The sequence below is a fragment of the Molothrus aeneus genome, unplaced genomic scaffold (genome assembly GCF_037042795.1).
Source record: "Molothrus aeneus isolate 106 unplaced genomic scaffold, BPBGC_Maene_1.0 scaffold_34, whole genome shotgun sequence".
Classification (NCBI taxonomy): domain Eukaryota; kingdom Metazoa; phylum Chordata; class Aves; order Passeriformes; family Icteridae; genus Molothrus; species Molothrus aeneus.
The window spans coordinates 1832340-1849114 of NW_027099005.1; the positions used below are offsets into that span (position 1 = coordinate 1832340).

The 16775-nt window shown below is 52.2% G+C and overlaps 1 protein-coding gene across 1 annotated transcript; it reads right to left on the reverse strand.

Annotated features, from left to right (window-relative positions):
• Positions 1–7290: 7290 nt before the first annotated feature.
• On the reverse strand, positions 7291–8340 carry LOC136570447 (olfactory receptor 14J1-like). The gene has a single exon (XM_066570917.1). The coding sequence runs from the start codon at positions 8338–8340 to the stop codon at positions 7291–7293; it is 1050 nt and encodes a 349-aa protein (XP_066427014.1).
• Between the last annotated feature and the right edge of the window lie 8435 nt (positions 8341–16775).

The following is a 16775-nucleotide window of genomic DNA, read 5'->3' on the forward strand; positions in this document are numbered from 1 at the left end:
GAAACTGCTGAAAAAACTGATGAGTACCCCTACAAATACCTGTAACCCTCAACTATTGGTGTGCAGTTGGAGGGAAAACTTCCCCCACTGTACCCAGCGCTGTATTGCTCATACTTTACCATATTATAGAAGAAATTGATTGCTGCTTGAATATTGGCCTAGTCAAGCATCTTTTTCATAACAGCAACTAATAATATTTGTAGTAGTTTTTGTGCCATATTTATAATCTTTTTCTCCAATAGTGTCAAGGCGGGGGGCACTTTGGGGGCCGTGGAGACATTTCTGGGGCACATTTGGGGCAGTTTTGGGTCTGGGGAGGGAATTCAGAGAGAACTTGAGGGTCTGGAGGACACTTGGGGGAGCCAGGTGGGCACTTGGACGGGCACTCAGGGATTCTGAGGGACAGTTCGGGGTCCGGGGCACCTCAAGGGGGTCCAGGGGGGCCCTTGGAGGTCAGGGAGAGGAATTTGGGGCCCTTTGGGGTCCGGGCGGGCCCTTGGGGGGCTCGAACGGGGCTCTCTGGGGCGCGGGGGGATGATGGGAGTTGTAGGCGCGGGTGTCATACGGTTAACGGGGCCGCGGAGCATCACGGGAGTTCGAAGCGCAGCTGCAATGGCTCTCGGCAGGGCGCGGGGCATGACGGGAGATGAAATCCCGGCTGGATACCGCTTTCCTGCGCCGCGGAGCATGATGGGACCTGTAGTCCCGGAAGTGGTTGGAACGCGACGTTTGGGAGTCCGGGAAGGCTCTTGGGGGACACTTTTACGTCCGAGCCGCGACTTGAGGTCCTCGGGGGAAACGAAAACGGTTCGGGAGCCCTAGAGGGGAGCTCAGGGAGATCGAACTGGGCTCTTTAGGGGGCGAGGCAGGGCAGGAGTTTTAGGCTCGGGACTGTGTACTGAGGGGCTCTGGGGCGGCGGGGGATGAGGGGAGATGAATTCCCAGAAGTGGCTGTACCGGGCATCTGTGGGGTAGGCAGCACTCAGGGGGTCCGGGGACGCTTTTGAGGTGTCCCGAAAGGGCGCTGAGGGGGCACTGAGGGATCCTGGAGGGTCTGGGGGACACTTATGGGACAGATGTGGGGGGGATCCCGGGGTTCTGTGGAGCGCGGGGCAGCACGGGAATTGTAGTCCCGGCTGCAATGGGGCTGTATCCGGCCGCGGGGCATGATGGGAGTTGTAGGCAAAAGAAAAGATGGCGCCCATCTACTCACCGCCCCCAGACCCAGATCGCTGGTGTTGATTGGCTGTGGTCGGTGATGGGCGGGGGCCTCGGCAAATGGGATGTGGTGGAGGTGGGAACAGCCAAATCACCCTCCTCCAGTCCCTCCCAGTACAGCCCAGTTCATTCCCAGTACAGACCTGCATAAGCCCAGTAAAGCCCAGTTCATCCCAAGTAGAACCCAGTTCAAACACAGTGCTCCTCCAATCCCTCCCAGTACAGCCCAGTCCCTCCCAATACACCCGAGTTCATTCCCAGTCATCCCAGTTCCTCCCAATGTCATCCGCGGTATGTCCCAGTGTGCCCAGTCTTCTCTGCAATCGCCCCAGTGTCCCCAGTTTGTCCCAGTATCCCCCAGTGTCACTCCAAATATGTCCAGGGACTCCCAAAGCGTTCCCGGTGTTCCCAGTATGTCCCAGTCCTCCCCAGTGTTTCCAAGGACAGTTTAATTTCTCATGGTGGCCGTGGCAGCCAAACCCAGCAGTGGGGTCAGTGCAGTGCTCATGCCCACAGCCCCTTGCAATGGCCCAGTGCAGCTTGGGCTGATGATCCACCCTCACAGCTGGCCCAGGGCAGCTCTGCAGTGGCTTTGGTGGCCCCTTGGGCTGGCACACACCTGAGCAGTGTGTCTGTTTGCAGTGGGGAAACTCAGGAGTTTCAGATTGCTTCAAAAAACCCCAAAAAGGGAAAACCCCTGTTAGGCTGAGTGCAGCCAGCTCTCCAGGCACAGCAGGTCCCAGGGGAGTGAGGACAGACAGGATGGGGCTGGGCAATGTGGAGCAAGGTTGTCCACACTGGGTCAGAGCTCCAGGCACAGCTTCTGTGAGCAGGCCAGAGCTGCTGAGGAGAGACCCTGGGTCAATATCAATCACAGAATGCTGAAACTACCTCTGGTCTAAAGAGAAATAAAATAAAATACACCCTTTAAAACAGGAATGTGTATTTCTGACAAGTTCTTTGAAATCATTTTCCATTGCTGGACCAGGAAAATTAATGACCCTCTCAGGGCTTTGATGTTGTTTGCATCAGACTCAGTCCCTGAGATACTGTTTAAAAAACATCTCAAGAACTCAAAGGTAAATTTAGACTCTGAAGTTTCTTGAAGTTTTAATGGGTCCCACTGAGGAACACGACTGAGAAAGTGTCCCCAGGTTCCAGTTAGAGCAGAACACTGGAGGCAGTGATGACAGCTGGGGACAAACAAGGCCAAGGTGTCTCTGGTGCTGAGCAAAGCTGGATGTGTTTGAGGAATGCAAAGGGCCAAGGCCTGAGCCCCAGGGCCTGGCCAGGCAGATCCTGTCCCTCCCTCCTTGCTCAGGGCTCTTGCCGGGATGGGCACTGGCATGTGGGCATGTGCAATGCCAAGGGCAGGAGAATGGGGTGGCCCCTGCCAGGCTGCTGAGCAGGGACAAGGAGGCCATGAGGCCCCAGGCCTGCAAGGGTCACTTGTCTCCTGCTCCTGCCTCAGGCCCAGGCCCAGCAGCCATGGCCAAAGTGCTGCCCAAGTTGGCTCTGGCAGGGCTGTCTTGCAGCTGCTGCCCATGCCTGTGCCCTGTGCAGCCCAGGCTGTCCTACGGTGTCCCTGCCCTGCGCCTCTGTCCCTGCAGGCTGTCGGCATCCCCCGGCTGCCCCACCTGGCTGGGCCCTTCCTTTGCTGACAGCTCTGCCTCCTGCCTGCCTCTGCCTGCCCACACAAAGCCTGGGGCTGATACCAAAAGGGTTCATTCCATTTTTACCCTGCCTGGGAAATTTCAGCACGGGAATAAGGCATGCAGGGGCTGCTTTCCCAGCAAGGGTGGTTGGAAGAGAAGAAGAAGACATCTGGCTCAAGGGTGCAGGGATAGAGAAAACAAGGACTGAATCTGGGAACTTGGGGTGGGTTTTATGGAAATGGGTAAATTGTAATTGGCATTTAGTGACTGTGTATTAGCAACACACTGGTTTAATTACATGTCCACATAAGGTTAGGAGTTATTCCCTGTTGGACCTCAGGTCTGAATAAATGATGCCTTCTCAAACACCGAAGAAGTGTTATGGAGCCTTATTCTGATATTTCAAACATTTGGTGACAGCAGAGGCTGACAACCCAAGGAGTCAGCTGTGACACTGTGGAACCCCATGGAACAAAGGGTCCATTGTGATGCACTGGAACCCCATGGAACCAAAAGTCCATTGTATCAGAGCAAGGCCTCAGGGAACCAAGGAGAGCATTGCTGACAGTGTGGAAGCTCCTGGAGCCATGGGGTCATTGTGACAGTGTGGGGCTGCATGGAACCAATGGTCCATTGGGACACTGCAGAACCTTCTGGAATCAAGGGGATCGTGTTATGCTCTGGAACCTCATGGAACAAAGGATCCATGGTGACACTGCAATGCTCAGACCATTGTTGACAGTGTGAAAGCTCCTGGAACCAAAAGTCCATTGTGACACAGCAAGGCCTCCTGGAACCAAGGGTCCCTTGTGGCTCTGTGGGGCTTCCAGAACCAAGGAGACAATTTGGACACTGTGGGGCCTCATGGAACCACCTGGCACTGTGACACAGCAGGGCCACACGGAGCCAAGGGGCCACTGAGACACTGAGGAACCTCATGGAACCAAAGGTCCATTGTTACACTGAGAGGCCCTGTGGAACCAATGGGACCATGGTGACACCGTGGTGCTCCATGGAACCAAGGGGCCATTCTGATTCTGCTTTGCCTCATGGAGCCAAGGGGCCACCACGACACTGCAGGGCCTTGTGGAACTAAGGCAGCCTTGTGACACTGAGGGGCCCTTGGAACCAAGGGTCCATTGGGAGATTGCAGGGCCTCATGGAACCATGGAGAACATTCTGACCCTTTGGAACCCATTGGAACCAAGGGGCCATTGTGACACTGCAGAGCCTCATGGAATCAATGGGGCCAAAGTGACACTGTGGGGCTCCATGGGACAATGGGGCCATTCTGACACTGTGGAACCAAGGAGACCATTGCTCTGCTATGGGACATCATGGAACTGAGGGGGCCATTGTGACACAGCAAAGCCTCATGGAAGCAAGGACACGACAGTGACACTGTGGGGCTCCATGGGACCAAGGGGGCATTCTTAAAGTGCAGAACTAAGGAGACCACTGTGACAGTATGGGGCATCATGGAACCACAGGTCCATTGTGACACAGCATGGCTGCATGAAACCATGGAGGCCATTTTCACACTTTGAGGCCTGGTGAAAGCAAAGGGCCATTGTGGCACTTTGTGTCTCCATGGAACCAAGGAGTCCATTGTGACACTATGAGGCCTTGCTGGGCCAAAGGGCAATTGTGGCACTGTGTGGCACCATGGAACCAAGGGACCATTGTGACCCTACAGGGCCACATGGAACTAAGGATTCATGGAACAATGTGGGACTCATGGAACCAAAGGTCCATTGTGGGGTTGTGACACCCCATGAAATACAAGACACCATTTTGACATGGCAGGGTCTCATTGAACAAGGGTCCATTGTGATACAGCGGTACCAAGGGGAGCACTGTGACACTGCTGGGCCTCATGGAAGCAAGGGGGGACAATTGTGATGCTACAGGGCCCAATGGAAGCAAGGGGCCAGTGTGACACAGCTGGGCCTCATGCAGCCAAGGGGCCACTGGGATCCTGAGGAGCTCAAAAGAACCAAGAGGCCATTGTGACACTCTGCAGCCTCATGAAACCAAGGAGGCCATTGTGCCATTGTGCAGCTCCATGGAACCAAGGAAACCGTTTTGACACTGCAAGGCCTCATGGAAGCAAGGGACCATAGTGACACTGCAAGGCCCAATGGAAGCAAGAGGCCAGTGTGACACAGCGGAGCCTCATGTAGCCAAGGATCTAATGTGACACCAGCATTTTGAAACTGTGGGGCCCTGTGGATCCAAGGGAACAGGGAACAGGTCTGGTTGGCTTGGCCTGACTGGCTGAACTGCCCTTGGCATGTTGAGGGTCTGTTCCCCATGTGCCCCTGAAACACTGGGGCTCTGGGCTTTCCTTCCTGTGAGAATGAACTGGCCTTCTCCTCCAGGTGCTCATGTCTAAAATCATGATTCTGTCTCCAAAATTCCGTAAATCTGAAATTCAGAATCCAAGATATTTATTTGGTTGCTCCTAGATGAAATCTGCCAGAACAGACAGCTCAGGCTGGCCTTGGCCTCTGGTGGCTGCTGTTCATCAGCCCCTGAAACACTGGGGCTCTGTGCTTTCCTTCATGTGGAGATCATGGTAACAAAAAAAATCAGGGCATCAAGGAACCAAGGGGCAATTGTGACACTGTGGGGACCCCATGGAATCAAGGCAATCATTGTGACACTGTTGGGCTGCATGGTTCCAAGGGGCCAGTGTGAAGCAGCACTATGGAAAAGAACCACGCGCCTTTCCAGGTGCCCACAGCCAAAATTGACACTCCCCCTGAAAAATTCCCTATATGCAAGATTCTCCCAGACAAAAGCTGCCAGGACAGAGAGCTCTGGCTGGCCTTGGCTTCTGGTGGTCACCTCTCATCTCAAGGAAGCCCTGAGGAAAGAATTTGAACAGCTTTGACCACTGGAACATCTGTGAGTCTCTCCTCCTCTGAAAAATTCAGATGCTCTTCTGATCATTTGTGTCTTTTTTTCCTCATTGTGTATTATGCATGAAATATTATTTTCAGTTACATAATATTATTCTTCTCACACTATCAGTGTTATCTGACACAAAACACCGCCTCTAAATATGGATCCAGGTCACCTGTACAAACAAACACAAGAAAGAATGCAGCAGGAATGATTTGTCTCTGCTCCCATCTGTCCCAACTCCTCTGGAGCTGGAGGTGCAGCCCCAGCACTGGGCAGGGCTCAGGGGCTCACAAGCTCAGCTCCCACCCAGAGAACTTGCAGACCCTGGGCTACTCTTCTTGGCCCCTGCACGCTCAGCCAGGCTGAGATGGACACTGATGGTTTCTGGGCCAGGCTCTCTGAGCCCAGCCCAGCTCCCTGCAAGCTCTGCCAGCTGCCCTGAGCTCTGGGCAGCACCAAGGGCCTCTCTGAGCCCAGCCCAGCCCAGCCAGCTCTGGCCCCACAGCTCTGCTCAGGCCAGGCTGCTCTGGGCACTGCCCCACGGCCTCAGCCCCTGCCAAGGGCACAGCAGCAGCTGCAGCTGCCACAGGACTCAGCCCCACCATGGGGGAAGGTGCCTGGCCAAGGGAAAGGAGGCTCCCTGGGTGCCCTGCTCTCCTCTGCAGGAGATGCTGAGAGCTCTGCAGCCCCTGCTGCCATCCCATCTGCCCAGGGCAGCGCAAGAGCCCCGGCCTTGGGGCCCTCAAGAGCTGCTCCTGCTCCAGGCCCAGGGCCCATCCCAAAGCTGGGGCAGCCACAAAGCTGTGCCCATTTCTGTTCATGCCTGCTGTGATAAGGATAGCACAAAATTTTTTACAAAGTGGTTGCATATTCATTTATTTCACCCTAATACAATGTGAGACTCCCTTCTTACACAATTTCTCTGGGTCACACAAGCAGCAGGGATAATTAAGTTGAAGGGGGTGGATAAGAGCATTTCTTTTAAAGTAACAGAATCAGAAGCAGAAAAAAAATTAAAATATACTTAAGGGCAGACTTGGCCTCTCATGATATGCACTGAGAGCTGCTGACAGAGGAAAGCAGGCCTTCTGTGGCTTCTTCTGGTGGGTTACCTCTGCTGGAGTCCATGTGCCTACCAAGCCACTCTAGCACTCCCCTCATTGGCTGGACAGGGGAGAGAAAATATTATGGGACACAAATCGTAGACTGAGATAAGGCAGTTTTCTAGAGCAAAAGGGGAAGATTTTACATGCACCAGCAATAAGGAAAAACCCCAATAATTTTATTCTCTTCTTCTGTCAGCAAGTGATGTTCAGCCACTTCCCAGGAAGCAGAACTTCAGCAGGTGGAGTTGTTGATCAAGAAGGCAAACACTGTAAATTGAAAATGCCCCCTATTCTTCCTCCTGCCTTAGCTTTTATACCAGAACCAGTATCATACAGTCTGGAATATCTGTTTGGTTAATTTGGGTCTCTGGCTTGCTGTCCTTTCCCAGGATTTGACCGACTTACAGCCCCTTGATGGAGAGAGAGTGCTGAGAAACAGCAGGAGCCAAACCAGGGGTGTGTTTCCAGCTCCTTTGTGGCTCCCAATGCAAAGCACTGTGCGGGCTCTTATGGGACAATGAAAAGGCTGAAAAGCATCCAGTCACAGCTTTCCTGAGAGATTCCTTGAGCTGCTGGTTCCTCAGGCTGTAAATGAGGGGGTTCAGGGCTGGAGGCACCACCGAGTACAGAATTGACACTGTCAGATCCAGGGATGGGGAGGAGATGGAGGGGGGCTTCAGGTGAGCAAATGTGTCAGTGCTGAGGAACAGGGAGAGCACGGCCAGGTGAGGGAGGCAGGTGGAAAAGGCTTTGTGCCGTCCCTGCTCAGAGGGGATCCTGAGCACAGCCCTGAAGATCTGCACATAGGAGAAAACCATGAACACAAAACAACTAAAACCTAAACAGAAAGTGACGACAAGAAGCCCAACTTCCCTTAAGCTGGAGTGTGAGCAGGAGAGCTTGAGGATCTGGGGGATTTCACAGAAGAACTGGCCCAGCGCATTGCCATGGCACAGGGGCAGGGAAAATGCATTGGCTGTGTGCAGCAGAGCATTGAGAAAGGCACTGGCCCAGGCAGCTGCTGCCATGTGGGCACAAGCTCTGCTGCCCAGGAGGGTCCCGTAGTGCAGGGGTTTGCAGATGGACACGTAGCGGTCGTAGCACATGACTGTGAGAAATGCAAATTCTGCTGCAATGAAAAAGGCAAAGAAAAATACCTGTGCAGCACATCCTGAGTAGGAGATGTTCCTGGTGTCCCAGAGGGAATTGTGCATGGCTTTGGGGACAGTGGTGCAGATCATGCCCAGGTCGCTGAGGGCCAGGTTGAGCAGGAAGAAGAACATGGGCGTGTGCAGGTGGTGGCCGCAGGCTATGGCGCTGATGATGAGGCCGTTGCCCAGGAGGGCAGCCAGGGAGATGCCCAGCAAGAGGCAGAAGTGCAGGAGCTGCAGCTGCCGCGTGTCTGCCAATGCCAGCAGGAGGAAGTGCCTGATGGAGCTGCTGTTGGACATTTCTTCATTCTGGACATTGTGAGCTGTTCAAAGACAACATTGACAATTTGGTCAAAGTACCTTGAGTACCTTGAGTCAATCCTATGCTATTTTATTACACAAGCAATCAAAATTGCTTCTCTTTATTGGGAAAATTTCATTTACCTTTTTTTTTTGTTTTGTTTTGTTTTGTTTTGTTTTGTTTTGTTTTGTTTTGTTTTGTTTTGTTTGAGTGTAGGTTTGGACAGCTAAGTAACTCTGTTTTTTTTAGAACGGACAGAAGTCCTGTCCTGAGCAATGCTCTCAGGCTGAATACTGGGGAGCCGGGAGCCCAGAGGGAAAACAGGGCTCCCCGTGCCCCACTGCAGTCAGGCCTGCTGGTCCCACAAAGGTGCCCTTTGCTTATTTCACCTTCCTCTAGTACAGGATGTACAAATTTAAAACTGCATTTAAAAAGAAACGTGGCCTTTTTGAAGACTCCAGTTCCAAAATCAAGCTCTCCAGCTCTTCTCTCTTTCCCTGTGCAGCTGGACAAGATGGAATACCAAGGGTTGGTCTGGCCGGCTGCTGCCTGGAGTTGTGCCTGCTGGGAGCTGTTTCTCGCTACCCAAGCCTTGTCCCTGCCAGCGCTGCCAGAGCCCAGCCCAGCCCTGGGGGCTCAGCTCTGCCCTGCAGACCCCTCCCAGCACAGGGCACTGCCCAGGGGCATCTCCCTGGCAGCAGGGCCTTAAGGGCAGGCCAGACAAACAGAGATGCTGCAAGCCAATGTGCTGCTGCTGCTGTCTGTAGGGAGAGGAGGCTGAGGAGGCACTTTCTGAGGGAGATCTGAGGCCCATCTGCTGATGCCCAGGCTGACAGTGCAGGAGGCTCAGGGACACAGCCAAAGCTGACAGCCCCTTTCCCTTCCCTTTAGGAGAAAGCTGAGAGCAGCCCTGGCCATGCAGCACCATCTCCAGAGCAGGAGGAATCTGCCCTGATGGGGGCGGCTCCTTGCACCTGGAACTTCTCCCCTGCAGCGTCCATGGGGAGCTGCCAGGCAGGCTGAGAGCTGCCCCTGGCAGGTGGCACATGCCCTGGGCTGGCCAAGAGCCCTGAGGGCTGCAGGAGCTGCTCTGCAGGACAGCCCTGGGCAGCCCTGGCTGCAGCCCCAGCTTCAGCCCCTGCAGCCGTCCCTGGCAGCAGGAGCCGTTCTGCCCTGTCCCTCTGACGGTGCCCAGGGCAGCCCTGCTCTGCAGCACATCCTCCCCCTCCTCCTCCTCCTCTTGCTCCTCCTGTGCCACAGAGAAACTGGGAGAGTCCTCCTGACACATCCCCCAGGCTCTGGGGTCTGCTGGCTTCAGGAGATCCCTCCAGGAGCACAGGGGACATTGCCCTGCACCCACACACTCACCATGCACAGGGCTGTGAAGATCTTTCCCCAGGTGAAGTCTCAGCTCAATGTCTTCCCAATCCTGATTGCCTTCAGCCTGTCTCTGCCTGGCTCCTGTCCCCTCAGTGCCTGCAGGCAGAGCCCTCAGCCCTGCTGGGCTGGGAGAGGAGCTGGCCCTGGAAGAGCTGTTCCTTTAAAGCTCAGCAGCACAGACACAGCACAAGGACTTTAATGAGCCTCTTGGGGATTTGGTGTTGTTTACATCAGACTCAGTCCCTGAGAGTGTCTTCAAAACACTTATCAAGAACTCAAAGTTAAATTGAAACACTGAAGTTTCTTGAAGTTTTAATGTGCCCCAGTGAGGGACATGACTGGGAAAGTGTCCCCAGGTTCCAGTTAGAGCAGAACACTGGAGGCAGTGATGACAGCTGGGGACAAACAAGGCCAAGGTGTCTCTGGTGCTGAGCAAAGCTGGATGTGTTTGAGGAATGCCAAGGGCCAAGGCCTGAGCCCCAGGGCCTGGCCAGGCAGATCCTGTCCCTCCCTCCTTGCTCAGGGCTCTTGCCGGGATGGGCACTGGCATGTGGGGATGTGCAATGCCAAGGGCAGGAGCATGGGGCGGCCCCTGCCAGGCTGCTGAGCAGGGACAAGGAGGCCATGAGGCCCCAGGCCTGCAAGGGTCACTTGTCTCCTGCTCCTGCCTCCGTGCTTTCCTTTTTATGGAAAAGAACCATCCCTCCTTCCCAGGCCCCCTTGGTGGGAAAACAGGACTCCCATACAACTAACCAATATGATTAAGCTGAAGTGGAGCGGTGAGGCCGGTAGAAATGAGAACGCCCAGGCTAGGAAATGTCCAGCCCACCTCCAGCCAGTGGGGCACTTCCCCAACTCGAAGTCGGGTTGTGTGCCTAAGGCGATGTTGTGCCTTGCGGACGTTGACCGCAGAGATACTCCAATGCCACAGGAGAGAAGGAAGAGGCGACTCTCTGGTTCTTCGGGGTAGGAGGGTTTATTGGGTGAGGAGTGGAAGAGTCAGGGAGAAGAGACCGAGATAGACCCGAGGTAGGGAAAGCCTCGGATTATAAAGGGACTGGTAGGGGTGAAGGTTGACAAATCAGAGGAGGGGAGGGAAGGATACATTGGGGATTGGCATAACAGCGAAACCAATTGAACACAGTTGTGGGAGGGGCCCTGGCCCCTGAACCAATCACCCGACACCCTGACCAGAAGATTCTGGAAAAAGAGGCAGGGATGCCGAGTGACAGGCAGGCAGCCAGGGGTGGAGAGTGAAATGATACATTCGGTAACTATAGTAACTGGGGCGGGGTTGGAGGATTGACAGAAACTGGGAACTGGGCAAGACCATCAACTCGAACAACGGGGGGAAAATCGAACAAACATAGAACAAACCGAACAAACATAGAACAAACCAAAACACTGAAGCCATTGATTGTTTACATTATGCACTTATTTATGCATTCTAACTCTACTTCATACACTGATCACGCATCTCTTCATTGGTGCCTCTCTCTTGTCCTTGTGTTCTGCACTCACTTCTCTGGGTATGTGATTGGTTACAGTCCAGGTGGTTCACAGCCCTCTGTTATCTAGTTCTTGTGCTCTTGGTATTCTGTTTCTCAGCATTTTCTTTCTTCATTTAGCACAGTTTATGTCTTAGTAACCTTGGTGAATTCCAAAGAGCTCTGATAAGAATAACTATAAGAAATGTGGCTGGGGCACAGTGTGGCCTAAGTTGTTCAGATACATTGCTACAACTCCCCCTTCTTCTTCTTGCACCAGCCAAACCCTTTTCACTGTATTTTCTATCAAGTGGGTCACCAATATCACTATGCATGGAATAGCTCAAAGCAATATAATAATAACTACTAGTAATAACAAAGCTTCCTTTAAGGTATCTTTCAATCATCCAGTTCTTCCCCATCCCTCAAACCCTTCATCCAAGCCCCAATCATTCAGAGTCAATTTCTTCATGTTGTCTTGTAGTCGTTTGAGTTTCCTGTGAATGGATGTAGACTGGCCAGAGAGATTCATACAACACATTCCTTCAAAATCCTCACACCTGTGCCCATGTGCTAACAGCAAAAAATCTATAGCAGTTCTATTTTGCAGTGTGCCATGTCTAATACCATCTACATCAGTGAGCATTTCATTTAAAATAGCTGAACTTGTGTTCAGTGTGGGAATCCACAAAATCAGAGGGGTTTTGGGAAAGCTGCAAAAGGCAGGCCTCAGAGACATCAGGACTGTGATTAGAGCTAAGCAGTAGCCCTGAGATTGGTCAGCAGAAAAATTATTTAAAAAGTAGAAAAGCAAGGACAAATAGAACAATGGTCTGTGTATTAACGCTTGTCTAGAAAAACTCTCTAAGCTACAGAAAAGTTTTTCTAGCAAGATATTAGGAAGTTTGAAGCTTAATAATGGAGCTCTGTGCATTGTGTTTTAAGGCTTACAAGCAGGTATTGTATTCAAAATAAGCAAGCATTGTTTTAACCAAAGGTACCTGTGCTTATCATGGTTGGATAGAACTACTGTCAATATGCTTTTGCTTTGTGGGATTGGTCAAAAAACTTTTAGAGTAAGTTGTAACATTGAGTTCTTTGTCTTCTGCCGAGGACACGAGCTGCTGGCATCTTCCCATTCTCATAACCATGTAATGAGACTGATGCTGGAAAATAAAACAGCTCAAGGCATGTTCCACAACAGCCCCATCCCGTTTGTGATTTGTACATAGCCCCCGGCTCTCTCTATACAAGACAGACTGTGCAAAGTACTTTATGCTTTGAATTGCATGAATTGCTCTCAAAAAGAACCAAACCCCCCTGTCTTAAGGCACTTTCATAACAACATGTACACACACCTCAAAGAAAGACCTCCAGTACTTGACCAGAATCATGAATCTAAAATTATTGAAGGGCCATACCCTCTCATTATGTGGGGGAGAGGATATGCTTGTGTTTCTACAGATACAGGACCCTGGTGGATTCTCAATCTCAAATGCAGACACACCCCTGCCTTTTCCACCATCCCTCTACCAGTGACCCTTTATCCCTACCCCCTCCCTCTTTCCCCTCTTGAAACTGCTCCTTTTTCCCTCCCTCAAACTTCCCTTAAAAAAGAGAAGGGCATGATTGGGCGGAGTTGGGAAGAACTATAGGGGGAACTTAAAAATATTTAAGAATGTCTTAAAAGAAGACAACTAATGTGTGTTTTTACCGTACACAAGTGAAAACTACCCAGTGGGAAAGAAGAAGTATGATTCTTTCTGTCACACCCTCCAGGGCACCCCACAGCAGTACCAGTGCCATCGTTGTCATCGTCTTTATCAGCACCCTCATCTGTATCCAAGTGACCACCGGCTGGATCGTCCCTCAGCCAAAACAAAACACCTGGGTCACTTTGGCAAAATCATTAAAGCAAGACAATCTTTGCATGGCCATTGGAAGCGTAGATGGTCCGCTCTTAACATGCCTGGTGGGAGTCCCCCTGTCACCAAACGACTGCCCGTATGTAGGTAAGAAACCCAACCCCATGGACACCTGGGACGAGTGGATGAAGATCCTCCCAAACCACGTCTCCACAGGGCTTGCTTTTCCAGGCCCAGGATGGTGTTCTGGGCAGTGGTGTGAGGCACAGGGTCGGTCTCCAGCCATCCCGTGGTGGCTTCCACCATGGTCAGCACGTAGCGCTTGCCCTGGCGTGTCTGGGGCAGTGTGATGGAGTCAATCTGCCAGGCCTCCCCATACTTGTACTTGGACCACCGCCCACCGTACCACAGGGGCTTCACTCGCTTGGCCTGCTTGATGGCAGCACACGTCTCACAGTCATGGATAACCTGAGAAATACTGTCCATGGTTAGATCCACCCCTCGGTCTCGTGCCCACTTACAGGTGGCATCTCTGCGCTGATGGCCTGAGGCATCATGGGCCCGTTGAGCTGGGAACAACTCCCCCGTATGTTGCCAATCTAAGTCTATCTTTGGCACCTCTGTCTGTGCAGCCTGACCTACCCGCTCGTTGTTTTGGTGTTCCTCACTAGCCCGACTCTTGGGGACATGGGCATCTCAATGGCAGACTTTCACAGGTAGCTTCTCCAACCAAGAAGCAATGTCTTTCCATTCATCAGCAGCCCAGATTGATTTTCCTCTATGCTGCCAATTGGCCTTTTTCCACCTTTCCAGCCAACCTCACAGATCATTGGCTACCATCCTTGAATCGATATAAAAGGTATCGTTTTGGCCCCTTCTCTCTTTCAGCAATGTCCAGGGCCATCTGAATGGCTTTGAGTTCAGTAAATTGACTTGATCCACCTTCTCCTTTGATAGCTTGTGCAATCTGTCATGTGGGGCTCCATACAGCTGCTTTCCATTTCTAGTTCATCCCTACAATGCTACAGGAACCGTCAGTGAAAAGAGCGTAGCATGTTTGCTCTGCTGGTAGTTGGTTGTACGGTGGAGCTTCCTCAGCCCGTGTCACTTGTACCTGCTCCTCTTTGTCAGTGAGACCAAAGTTTTCACCTTCCAGCCAGTTTGTATTTATCTCCAAAATCCCAAGGCGATTCAGGTTTCCAATACAGGCACAATGTGTGATCAGAGCAATCCATTTGCCCCATGTGGTGTCAGTGGTGTGGTGGGTACAGAGAACCTTTCTTTTAAACATCCGCCCCAGCACTGGTAGTCGGGGTGCCAGGAGGAGTTGTGCTTCTGTGCCAATCACCTCCGAGGTCCCTTGAACTCCTTCATAGGCAGCCAAGATTTCCTTCTCAGTGGGAGTGTAGTTGGCTTTGGATCCTCTGTAACTTCGGCTCCAGAATCCCAGTGATCGGCCTTGAGTCTCCCCAGGCACCTTCTGCCAAAGGCTCCAGGACAAGCCATTGTTCCTGGCTGCAGAGTAGAGCACGTTCTTCACCTCTGCTCCTGTCCTGACTGTTCCAAGGGCTACTGCATGAGCGATCTCCTGCTTGATCTGAGCAAAGGCTGGTTGCTGTTCAGGGCCCCAGTGGAACTCGTTCTTTTTTTGGGTGACCAGGTGGAGAGGGCTCACAATCTGGCTGTACTCAGGAATGTGCATTCTCCAAAAACCTATGGCTAAGAAAGCTTGTGTTTCCTTCTTGCTGGTCGGTGGAGACATTGTTGTGATCTTACTGATGACCTCAGTGGGAATCTGACGCCATCCATCTTGCCACTTCACTCCCAGAAGCTGGATCTCTCGGGCGGGTCCTTTGACTTTGCTCTTCTTGATGGTGAAGCCAGCTTCCAGCAGAATCTGGATGATCCTGTCTCCTTTCTCAAACACTTCCATTGCCGTGTTCCCCCACACAATGATGTCCTCGATGTACTGCAGGTGTTCTGGAGCCTCACCCTTTTCCAGCGCAGCCTGGATCAGTCCATGGCAGATGGTGGGGCTGTGCTTCCACCCCTGGGGCAGTCAGTTCCAGGTGTACTGCACGCCCCTCCAGGTGAAAGCAAACTGAGGCCTGCATTCTGCTGCCAGTAGAATGGAGAAAAACGCATTAGCAATGTCTATAGTGGCAAAGCACTTTGCTGCCTTGGACTCCAGCTCGTACTGGAGTTCCAGCATGTCCGGCACAGCAGCACTCAGCGGTGGAGTCACTTCATTCAAGCCACGATAGTCCACAGTGAATCTCCATTCTCTGTCAGATTGTGCACAGGCCAGATGGGGCTGTTGAAGGGTGAGTGGGTTTTGCTGAGCACCCCTTGGCTCTCCAGCTCACGGATCATTCTGTGGATTGGGATCACGGCATCTCAATTCGTTGCTATTTCACCATGACTTGGCATTTTCCTATCTTTAGCCTCTTCCCTCCACGGAGCCCTAGCAGGCTCGGAGCCTGCCACAGATCACAGCTTCTCAATTTGTTCAACACTGCCAGTGGTGTACTGTCGAGGTGACAATTGGTACTCGTTGCTCTTCCACCCTCACGAGTCCTACTGCAGATGAGTTTTCTGATAGTCCAGGCAAGGTGTTCAACTGATTAATGTTCTCTACCTCTACCGCAGCTATTCCAAAAGGCCACCCGAGTCCCTTGGGGTGTTTGTGAAGCCATTCTGGAAGAAGTCTATGCCCAGAATACACGGGGCCTCTGGGCCAGCCACAATAGGATGTTTCTGCCACTCCTTCCCAGTCAGGCTCAGCTCAGCTCCCAACAGGGTCAATTGCTGTGATCCCCCCGTCACCCCAGCAATGGAAACAGGTTCTGCCCCCCCATGTCCCGAGGGCATTAAGGTACACTGCACACCAGTATCAACTAAGGCGTTGTATTTTTGTGGCTCTGATGTGCCAGGCCATTGGATCCACACCATCCAGAAAATCCGGTTTTGCTGTGCCTCTCCGTGGCTGGAGGCAGGACCCCCCTAGCCCTGGTTATTATTTCTTTCCTGGGCATACATGGTAGAGGTTCCTTCAAGGGGATCTGACAGATCACACCTGGCAGCTCGGTCATGGCAGGTTGGGACTGCCTTCACTTTAGTGGAACTCCCTCAGTTAGTGTTTCCCTCCTTGAGCTGATGCACCCGTGCTGCCAGGAGAGAAGTGGATTTCCCATCCCACCTTCCCATGTCTTCCCCATGGTCACACAGGAAGAACTACAGGTTGGCTCATTGGGTGTACCCTCTCTCTCTAGCTGGGGGATGTTGGGCTCTGACTTTGGGGCCTGTAACCTGCACTGGTGCCAAACTGATCTTCCTCACCTCCTCCTTCATCTCTCTCATTGTAGGAAACATATGTTTGTGCTGTTCTTGTGAGCCAGCGAAGGCTTCCTGAAGATCAGGAAAGCCCCGTATCTCTCTGGAGGAAGGTACCAAGGCTATCACCATGACACCATGGAGAAAGAGAGAGAGTTAGAAGATAGGGACTTTAGTTGGCTCACAGAGTGACATGGCTCCTTGTTCACCTACTGAGAACTTTGTTTCTTTCTTATGACCAATGGGCAGTGAATGTGTCTGTTAAGTAAATGTAAATATCTTGAAAGAGTATAACAGCAACACGTTGCTATAATAAATCTCTCTTGCACCCTTCTGATGGAGTCGTGGTACTTTGTGCTGTGTCGTGCT